The following is an 11,291-nucleotide window of genomic DNA, read 5'->3' as shown; positions in this document are numbered from 1 at the left end:
TCTTGTCCACAATAAAATAAATTCTGAGTTTTGTATATATTTTATATTGTTATTTAGGAATTAACTTTGGCTGTTGAGAGTGATTTTAGGTTAAACATGCTCACCAATTCACACCCATATTTACTTTTGCGGTTAAAAGGAAATAGGGGCAATTACCATTTTACCCCACTTTATGATAACATGGCATTTCAAAAAATGTTCTAAGCCACAGCCGAAGTTTTTCCATTGTTTAGTGCCAAATAGACACCACATGACCAAACAGCTGAAAATGTTATTTCATTACAAGAGATGTCAAAATGGTTTTTTCTTAATAAGCATTCATAATGTGTTTTTTGAAATGGCTTAAAATGTCCAATCAAATAATAAGAAAAAGCAAACCATGGCACTAACATGGAAGAAACGCCTTTCATAGAGTTAGATTGGTAATCATGTGCCAAATAGGAGAACCTTAGGCTGAGAATCTGTTTTAAAGACAACGCCTATTTGTTTTGCATAGTAGAAAAAGAAAGCTTCCCTTACTGATTTATTATTTTTTACTAAAAATTACTGATTTATTATGGTTTTATAAGGAAAAAGTATAGAAGAAAGGTTCCATTACTGATTCATCATCGTCATGTTGGAGTCAGAGTATCTGTTGCAGTTTTACTTTCTCGCATACTCATGGCTCTTTCCTCTCACACTTCCACTTCCCAGAAGGCCAGAATCAGTGAGAACTGAGGTTGAATTTTAAATGCCATTGTAACATCAAGGAATGTTGATAGAATTTTTCTATCCCGCAATTTAGTTGGAACACCAAACTCGTATTTCTGTAAGGACCCTTTCTCCATTCTAGCTCTGTGGCAAGACCACATTCATCATTCCATGTCTTTCCATCACTCTTCTTGTAGCAAGTGCTGCCGCCTCACTTGCTCTCAGTGTTCCAGTCGCCATAATTGCAGCAAATTCACTGCTTATCTCCTCCTGCACTTTGTTCCTGGTAGTCACAAGGGGATCTCCGGAGGCCCCATTAACCTTAGCTCCAGCTGGTTTGACAGCAGGTTGCACTTTTTTGTCTAGACTAGGCTTTTGTGATGTCCTTTTAGAATATACGGATCCATTTGCATCTGGTTTCAAGGGGGCCTTTGCTCTGGTACTGGTTCCTTCTCCGGTAGACTTGTTCAGACTGCTGCAAGTGGAACTATTGGAACTTGGTTTGAGAGTAGTAGGCTGGGAAGGCTTAAACTGTGGAGCTTGGGGTACAGCACCAGCCCTCAATGTGCTTTCCAGTTGCTGAATCATGGGCACTGTGCATATACACAATAATAAGAAAAACGAACAAAAATAAGCAAAAGAAAGTGCACTATGATAGATCCACCACACAATAGTAGTAGCTGTAACCTAGAGAAAAAAAACAAAGATGGGGAAGGGGCGAACAGTAAAGATTCCACAAATAGTCTGTTAGCAGGCATAACTTCCAAAATTCACATATAAAGAGAAAATATGCAATCTAATTGAAAAATATACATGGATGAAAAACTTACTTATAAGAGCACCCATTGGACTGCTCATTACTTCATTAGGAAGCTGCAATATATAGTTAGGGATGGTAACACCCACTAAAAACTGGGCAACCTCATTGCAGAAGTTATTGCAGTTGTGAGTCAGCAAACTGTAAGTTTCAGCTGTGTATCGAGGACTGATCTCACGTAAATATTCCTCAAAGAGCTCCCTGGGCACATGTGTGACACCCAACTCCACTACTCGAATTGGAGTCCCATACGGTGTAGTTCCAACTGGTGAATGTTGGATTCCTCCTCCAAAGTAATATTCATTTCCATAAACTACTATACCTGTGTGCCTGGTTAAGCAGCCAAAAATGAGAAACCAATATCCTTTAAATCTTCCCATATAGAGAAAAAGCAAATCTGAAGGAAACAACCATGTCCTCAGGTAATATATAGAGTATTAAAAGGATTGTAGTGGATTATGAAAGATAACCCATCTAAAAGAATATGCATTGCAGGTAATATCGTAAGGCCATTCCATTTTTGTGCACGATTAGAAAACCAACTCATTTTCTCCATGTCAGTCTTTTGGGTCATTTTTTACCCAGCTTACCTAGGACATTCTTTTAGTAATCTCAGGTACATATTATAAGGCCATTCCATTTTTTTTTTTTTTTTTTGCACAATTAGAAAGCCAACTCATTTTCTCCATGTCAGTCTTTCGGGTCATCTTTAACCCAGCTTACCTAGGACATTCTTTTAGTCACTTCAGTTACATACACCAAATGATGGGAGATTCTTATTTATTTGTTTATTTTGGTAAAAGTGATGGGAGAATTCAATGACCACGCTTTCAATGTATTAGATCACTAAGAGATGTAAGGTATTTCAGACATGAACATCAAAATTCAAAGACTATAAGTACCTACAAGACTTTACAAATAATATCAAGTTCAGTGACCAACAACCCATCTAGGGATCTAAGATAATTAAATCTTTCCATCTGCTAACAATTCTTGGATGACAGTTGATACTGGATTCATGTTCTAATGAAGACCAAATTGTGCAGTTATAGATGCCAGCTGTAAAAATGCCCCTACCACTTGATTAAATAGTTCCAAAAAATGGGTTTAGACTTCAATTAAAGGTTAACCATGTAAATCAGTTGTAGTCTAAACGTGTGGTTGTGTTTGACTGATCCCATCCCACACTTGTGAACAAAATATAATCTTGTAAAAGAGAGTGCTTTCCAAATGGAAGGACAAAACCAAAAAAGAGCATAGCCATGTAACAACTGGAACCTACTTATCCATAAATTAACTGTTTATAGTAAGAGTATTTTTAAAAATAAAAAAGGTAAAAGAGAGGGTAAAGAAGTCTTATACTTTCTATAATTTAATGTAAGGAAAAGGGATTTTCTAAAAGTATCTATTTCAAGTATAGCATTTCAGCCATATGGACAGATAACACAATCAATATAGACTACCAGAGACATCAATCAGGATCCTTGAGCAATGAAATTTCTTGGACTCTTAGGTTCCTGTTTACAGAAGCAAAAGCCTTGACAACCAGCCTGAACTAGCATGCAAGAGAAGCAAATGGCATGGCAGATTCTCTAGATAGAACAGGTGGGAGACTGGAGATTGTTCTGGTTATGTCTATCATATCATATATCATTCTTTTTTCGATTTTTCTTTTCACCAGTTAATAATAATAAAAGGGGAAAAAGAAAGCAATGAAAAAAACATCAGCATCAATTTGTCACATGACTGACAAATGACAATGACGTCTGAGACTTTGCAGTGTATATCTTATTATTTTTCTACATTCATTTCGTATCTTAAAATAGTCCTATGCACATCAAGCAGATAGTGTAATATTTTAAAGGTTATACCGGTTACACCATTTGGAACTATGAATTTTGAACATAATCACGAGTAATTTAGTTTCCATGGACTTTTCTTTACTGTCATGTGTTAACACATGACATGGGTTGTAGGTGTTTGTGAATTGCCTTCTTAGTTTATAACTACAATTCATTGGCTTTTGCTGAAGAGTAGCCAGACATAATATGTCAACCAAACATGCATATGGTATCAATTTCTTCTGTTTTAAACCACTAATCAACAAGCTACTCTGCATCTTCAACTTTCTTTCTTTCTATTGTTCTTTTTCCCTCCCCAAGGCACAACTAACACTTACCATATGCCTTCGATAGCTTTTCCTAAGAACGTAGTAGAGAGTTGACGAGCAAGCCCTTGGCTTAAATCATAAACATTCAAGGACACCTTGTAACTATCCTGTAGCAATTCGGAAAAATAATCCTGAAACAATAAGTTATTTCTTCTACAAATATACATATGGAAAAAGAATTTAACACTGAAGAGAGAAAAGGGGGGGAGAGCAGGAGAGGGAGAGGGATCTACCCAAATAAATTGAAAAAGAAGAGCTAACAAAGAGGATGACCAAGTCTTTTTTTAGGGGTAGACATAATAAAATGATCCCATACCTCAGCCATCTCCAAACAGTCCAATATACAAGTTCAGTAGTTGGAGTTGCTGAATGTGCTGAAAACAGATACAGCAAAATCTAATTAAACTATATTCAGAAAAAAAAAAAAAAGATGGTTTCAGTAACAGAAATAAGTTAATACAACGAAAAACCCGTAGTTTCAGAAATTCCGCAGCGAATTAGAACACCGAAGTATGTTATAGATATCATTAATCAATATCAAAACTCACTCAGAAGTTAAACTCGATAAATTGAAAACCAATTAACTAACCAAACCAATATAGAAATGTCAACACAGAATTATTTTCTTATCCACCTTCACTGTCACCTTCAAAATCAAAATTAATAGAGATCAAATTCAACTGATTATGGATTCTAAACTTATATTAGCTCCTAAAATGGCAACAAGAATCAGACCCATTAGCATAGAACCAACCGAAAAAGGGAAAGACTACAAGAGAGTTTATCTGGAATAAACAATTGCACAAACCAAAGCTAAGAAAATACCTCGGAGGAAAAGGAAAAGAGCCGTGAAAACGCGAACCGTCCCTTGGAAACGCTGAGAAAACGAGGGAAAGTTTGAAGTTAGGAATCGTGCAAGCAGAGAACGAGGCGGGGAAGAGAGCTGAGAACTCCTTTTATACGCAAGAGGAGATTCTCCCGTATGAACGGACCGACTGAGCGAAGGAAGATTCTTTCCGAGCTCCAACTTCTAACACCTTCTAGAAGCCACTAACCAATAGTATTGTGACACGTGTCATGACAGTAGTCAAGGAAATAGATAACTTGGCCGAGACTCCAACCGCTCTGCGTTGGTGGGCCATGATGAGTAGGTAACCATTTAGTAGATGAGATCTGTTTGGGCCCATCTGGGCCGTAGTGGTGGTTTTATTTCTTAATCAATTTGATGGACTTCTCAACGGCCCAGGTCAACGACAGTGGCTGTTTGTTCTGTTATAGACTGTAACCGATTTTGCTGTGTTGTCTATTAGAGTCGGACAACTGTCTCCCAAAATCCAAATTCCACGAGACAAAACAGCTGTCCAACGGTTGATAGGCAATACAGAGTTGGCTTATACAAAATGTCCATACAATTTCATCATTTCATAGTTCACACCCTTTGATTCGAATTTACCAGGTTTCCCTAATTGTAATTCAACGTTTGACCTTGAGGCTATTCTTGGTTTGACAGAAACAAGAGAAACATAAAATAGGGAAAGTTCATGAAGAATTTTAATAAAATTGTTAGCATGTTTGGTTTATGGGAATAGGGATCCGGAATAGCAATGGAAATAGTTCAACTGTTTTAGGTGGAATTCGAATCTCATTCTCATTTTTGGTGGAATGGCATTCCCTATTTAAGAGAATGAACATTCCCTCCCCCTCCCCTCGGAATGAGAACCCATTCCAGCCAACTTTGATTCTAATTCTAATTCTAGTTTGAGCCAAACATGCGAGGGGAGTAGACTATTGAGGTTCTAATTCCCAAGGATTCTGATTGTAATTCCAACTATAAATCAAAGGATCCTTAAATGATTTCCTCTCTCCCTCAATTTTTTATCCAATTCCAAAGGATTCTGATTCTAATTCTAACTATTAATCTCAAAGGAGCCTTAAATGATTTCCTCTCTCCCAATTTTTTTATTCAAACCAAACATAACATAGTCAATCGAGTCAAAACCAAGAATTCAACAAACCCATCATTAGACTTCTATCACCTAAATGGTAAAAATGTAGGATTTCACCTAATTGTCATGTTCAAATCAGACAAATTGGTTTTAGGTGATTTTAATAAATCTAAAATCTGAAAAGTATAAATAATGTTATGCTTTTTAGAGGCTCTAAAAAGATAAGATCATTTGAGATGGATCAATTCTTCAACATTTAAAACTATGAAGTTTACCGTTTTATGCTTCAAAATGGACTGTTTAATAAGATTATAAATAATAAAAATAACATTAAAAAAGAATATCAAATAAAATATAAATTAATAAACAACTTTTATGATTTATTGAAATAAATAAGCATTTATTATTTAATTAATAATATTCTTTATTTGTTATTATTAATTAATAATAAATAAAAGATATTTTAATTATCACTATTAAACATATTATTAAATATTCTTATCATAAAATAAATATTATTATTGATTTGAACAAAACTAATAGTATTTATTATTTAATAGTAACTTTTATGTATTTTATTAAATAATAATATTATTATTACTATTATTGTTAAATAAATATTATTATCAATATTATTATTTCTTTCCTATGATAAGATATTTTAATTATCACTATTAAACATATTATTAAATATTCTTATCAGAAAATAAACATTATTATTTATTTGAACAAAACTAATAGTATTTATTATTTTATAGTAACTTTTATGTATTTTATTAAATAATAATACCATTATTACTATTGTTGTTAAATAAATATTATTATCAATATTATTATTTCTTTCCTATGATAAGATATTATAACCTAAGCTCAAGCTTGGACCCTAGGCCTAAAATATAAGCCTAGGCTAAGGTTAGGTTGGGCCTCTTGTTATAAAAATTTAGTTATATAGAAAACTTTAAACTAAATAATGATTAATACATGAATATATATATATAATACAAGCTCAAATTAAGTTGGCATTGGTCAAGCTTTAGGCCAATGATTAAAAAAATAAGGCATGGACCACATTTAATTCCTAAACCTATCTTAGCTTGTCATTTTCTAGATGAAGGTAAAGCCTTCACTTTCTTTTACAAGCAATGTAGGACTTGAAACAACACTCATTGGTGAGTATAGTGTACTTTTGAAAGTCTTACATTATGTATGAAAGAGAATGGAGGCCTTGCCTATCAGTAAACTCTCATGTTTGAGTTGATTCATATGTTGACATGTGTCATATGCATATGATAAAATTTTTATACGTTATATAAAAATATTTAAGTGTTGGTCTCAAACCCATGCCAGAATTTTGTGGTATTAATGTATGCCCGAGCCAAGATCGACTTGCATAAAAAAATAAAAAAAAAAAAGGCACAGACCAGAATTTTGTGGGCTGAATGTATGCCCGAGCCAAGATGGACCTGCACAAAATTAGGGGGCTTAGGCCCAGAAATTTATGGGCTAGGCCAAGTTGGACCAAGAATGATCACCACTAGGTCTTAACTTTGGCACTTTTTTCGCACAAAGTAGTCACCCTCAAACTTGAACCTGCATTCTCAAGTGAGGGTATAGTATTATGCTAAATCTAACCCTCCCTAACTCGCATAATGTTGGAAAGCATATAAATTTTATATATATTAGGTGTTGAATTTAATAATATTTTGATTTGTATGTGATGATAATTGATAGTTTTTCTCCCTCTTAAGTGAGGGCCTCTCTTCCTCTTTGAGAGGGGAGGGATGAGTTCTCTCTCTCTTTCGTATCTTCGTATACGAGTGTTACCTCTCACATCTTTGTATGTGAGTTTTTCTCAGTCCTTTTATTGGGGGTTTATGTTAATGTTTCAAAAGGTGTTCATGGAGTCTTGTTGGTTCCTTCTTTCGATCGTGATGATACATACACACTAAACATAAGTAAGGAGGTTCTTGGACTGCCGATCTACAAGATGGAATTAACAAGTCAATTGTTACAGTTTTCGATTCTTTTCTTGAAGGAATGAGATCCATCATATAGATGGCCGAACCCTGCAGGTAGGTTGGGCAAATTTTCAAAAATTTCTCTCTCCCATCTGGGAATCACATTCCTTGTTTTAGAAAATCTGTATTTTCAATGATCAATCTTGAACCAAGAACCGTACCAGATCTGAAACCAAAAGGTAGAAGAGGGATATACCTGATTAAGAGTAGCAGTAACTCCCAATGAAGGTGCTTATGCCCAAAGAAATCTCCAAAGACTACTCCCGCTGAAGATGACACAGTGTATGGTAGAGTAAAATCAGCAGTGTTCTTCCCAAGAACCGAACCCTTTAACAAAAATTCGATGGAGGCTATGAGCACAACTTCAGATCAATCATTCTCCAAATACTGATATCAAGAACTATTCTTGATTTCTCCTACAAGAATGGAGATTGAACTGGCAATTGGCGGCAACTGGAGGAGAACGCAGGGAGAAGATGGCGCAGTCACAATGTTGATGTCTTCTCTCTGTGTAATCTAAGATCTGATGTCTGAGTTTTGAGATACCTTCTTAATGATTCGCCCCCTCCTCCTTTTATAGACTTAAAGAGTTCAGCTCCTAATCCCATTAGGAGTTTCCTGATTCAAATCCTTATTTGAATCTGGACTCTCTTTAAGTGATAAGGGTAGATCCTTATCTTATCTGTAGATTAGATCAGCTCTCCTAATCTCATTAGGAGGTTTTCATGTCCAAATCTCTATTTGGATCTAAACTCTCTGAGTGGATAGGGATAACTCCCTATCCTATCTGCTGATCCAAATCCCAGATCTGCCCCTTCTTTAACTAAACAAACTAGACCAGTTCAAAATGGGCTTTAGGCCCAATAAGTCCATGTGCTCAGTAACCCTCCAAACTGTTGCCCAATTAGGCTTCTTTGTATGGCATGGGACCCAAACATTGATCTACACATCAGCCACATGGGTTCAGTCCAACCTTTGTTACAAGGCCTGGCCAAATACACTGTTATGGACAGTGAACCCCTGAGCCAATCACCATGGGCTCTTAACGGGCCCAACACTTACACTAAGTGGTCCCTGGGCCAAGCCACCTTATAAAAACCCAGGGACTGCGGGCAGATGCAAGATTAGCCCATCAGGTATTACCCTCAATGGTCTTACACTTAACCTCTAAGCCCATAATGATCAAACACTGCCTGACAAAAGAGGACCTTTCCCTCGACTGCAAGGAACAGTGATGCACTCTCTACTCACATGGATCACGGGAATTAAAACCTTTTGCAAATATTTTGAAATCATAATATATATATGGATATCCATATATAAATATATTTTGCAAAACTAATTTCAACGATTGAAATCGGTTGCCGGCAGTCTTGGTTTCCATCAGAGAGAATGCACCCCCGATCATTACCTTTGTCCGACAAAGGGGCCGATCCTGTCACTATGATCACCCACTCAGATGAATTCTCAGACTATCCCAACATACGTAGGTTTTGACCCCCTCTAAGGATCTCACTGATTGGTATATCAAATACAGCTCAATCTGACACCTAGTGCAGTATCATAATCAAGTCTAGGGTCAGGTGTAACTTTCTAGTTTTTGCCCATCAATCTCCAAGGTCCAGGGCAATATTGGAAATCTGGTCCGGTTCAGGGTTTCAAGTAAACCTACACTACATGTACCTCGGGTCTCACCCTGGCAGCTGAGACAAGCTACCCCAACCAACTTGGCGGCACATCAGTGTCAGCCTTGATAGGATAAATCTCCCTAAACTTATCCAACGGCTGTGAACATTCTAAACTAATATGAGTCTCATATGTGTCCGGTTTAAGAGTATTACACAGAAAACACACCATAATAACATGAATCAAATATGTACTTTATTCATTTACATTAAATGTCATAAGGTACATCATTCTGACTTGAGCTAAGGGCATACACTGTCTAACACTTGTGTCCATACCAATCCCACTTCCGATGATCTATGAGAAGTTGTACTGTTTTGGGGATAATATTGATGATGCATCCTCCACTGAGACACAGGTCCACTATCTCTTGACGAAAGGGACCTGCTGGAATCACTTGCTGACATTGCCGGTGAGAGTCGTTTGGATAGTTACGATTGCAATTCCCTTGCTTTTTCAAGAAAGTTGTGGTGCCATGTTTTTCAGTGGTTGATCTTCTCTCAGAACGGTTAATGTTTTCCCCATGGATAGTGGTGGTCTTTGGTGGGTGAGGTAGTTTCTCATAAGTCAACATTGATGAAATCTAGCTTGTCTAGGGCCCACCTTGGCATTTCAAGACTATTTCATGGACGCAAGCATTAATCTTTGAACCCTTCTATTTTAAAGGCCACTTTTCTCTTATGTTCAGTTTGTGAGAGATTCGCTTCTTTAAGATTCAACCTATGTTGGAGGAATCGCAAGCTCAAGTTGGCCATGTTGCTGGGTCTCTAAAAATTCATCTTAAAAGGAGATGCTATGGAATCTATCTAGTGCCAATTGGAGGAATCTTCCCTCTCATCGTGGTCCGTACACACATAACTGCATGCGGCTTCTCCTCTACTTTGATTTAATCTTGGTTTATCATGTCAAGAGGAACTTCAACTGTGTTGCTCATAAACTTGCTAAAATTGGTATCAATGGTCATTACTTTTGGGTGGGTGACACTCCCTCTTGTATTTCTCTTCTACTTAATTTTGATTTGTCTTCCGGTGAGACTACTACAAGCCAAGATTTTATAGGTGAATGAAAGTTGGCTTTAGGCTTTTCCAACTCAAAAAAAAATGATAACTTGGTTTTTTTCATGTCTTAAAATCAAACAATTGGGAAATTTATTGTTTGTTTGTGTTATTTTACTTATTTATTGCTTATATAACAAGAAATGATGAGAAATTAGATGTGGGTTCTAAACCTAACCCACACCTACCCTTAAATCTGGGGAGAGTAGGGTCGGGGAGGGTTTGGATTCTCAAAATCTAACCCTCTACGAGTTTTGGGGCAGGTACGTGTTGGGAGGTTTAGAGAGGTAGGTAGGGTCTAGAATTTACAAAATTATCCCTGAACCCGCCTTGTTTTCGTCCCTAATTCTCACGCTTGATGAACCAGGATTTTATCATTACACCAAATAATGATTGTTAAATCAATGAAAACATATATTTAATTTTTGGGTGTTGCTTCCAAAGATGAGGCCGAGGGCAACAAGGGAATTTCGCTAGTGCCCGAGGCCAACATGTTTGACTTGTAAGCAGGAGAAGAGTGCACATGAGAGGCCCCGGGTGTTATCCCAAGGGCAGAGACTCTGACGGTCAAGTTAGCCAAGTGCTAGAGAGGGGTCAGACCAGGCTTGAGACGAAGGCTAAGAGCTTAGTCCATAACAGCCAAGGATAATCATCATGGGATTCTGAATGCAAGAGAGTCAAGTGTCCTTACCTTGAGACAAGCACCCCCTTTATAGATGACCTTGCCTTGGAGTGGTTGGAGGCAGTTGGTGATGTGTGGCTAGGATTTAATTTGGTCAATGCCATGTGGCGCGATCTGAGACCTGCCAAGTATACCTACATCACCTGTCCCCCACTCTCAAGGTCGGATGGTGCGCTGAGCGGAGACCTCGGCCTCGGCCGAAGAGAGTACCCCGCAATTGTGTGGAT

At 37.0% G+C, this 11,291-nt stretch overlaps 1 protein-coding gene across 1 annotated transcript; it reads right to left on the bottom strand.

Moving 5' to 3' along the window:
• Window positions 1-393: 393 nt before the first annotated feature.
• LOC148874770 (uncharacterized) lies at window positions 394-9,734 on the bottom strand. The gene is made up of 6 exons (XM_088962726.1): window positions 9,606-9,734; window positions 4,503-4,707; window positions 3,994-4,051; window positions 3,687-3,779; window positions 1,521-1,837; window positions 394-1,283 (listed from the first exon to the last, which is right to left on the bottom strand). Exons 1-6 carry the CDS (start codon window positions 9,732-9,734, stop codon window positions 829-831), a joined length of 1,257 nt encoding a protein of 418 aa, XP_088818852.1. The 3' UTR covers window positions 394-828.
• Between the last annotated feature and the right edge of the window lie 1,557 nt (window positions 9,735-11,291).

The sequence above is a fragment of the Nelumbo lutea genome, chromosome 1 (genome assembly GCF_056320005.1).
Source record: "Nelumbo lutea isolate HS-2025 chromosome 1, American lotus-T2T, whole genome shotgun sequence".
Classification (NCBI taxonomy): Eukaryota; Viridiplantae; Streptophyta; class Magnoliopsida; order Proteales; family Nelumbonaceae; genus Nelumbo; species Nelumbo lutea.
The sequence above is the reverse complement of the archived record's forward strand: the minus strand, read 5'-3'. Positions and strand labels throughout refer to the sequence as shown.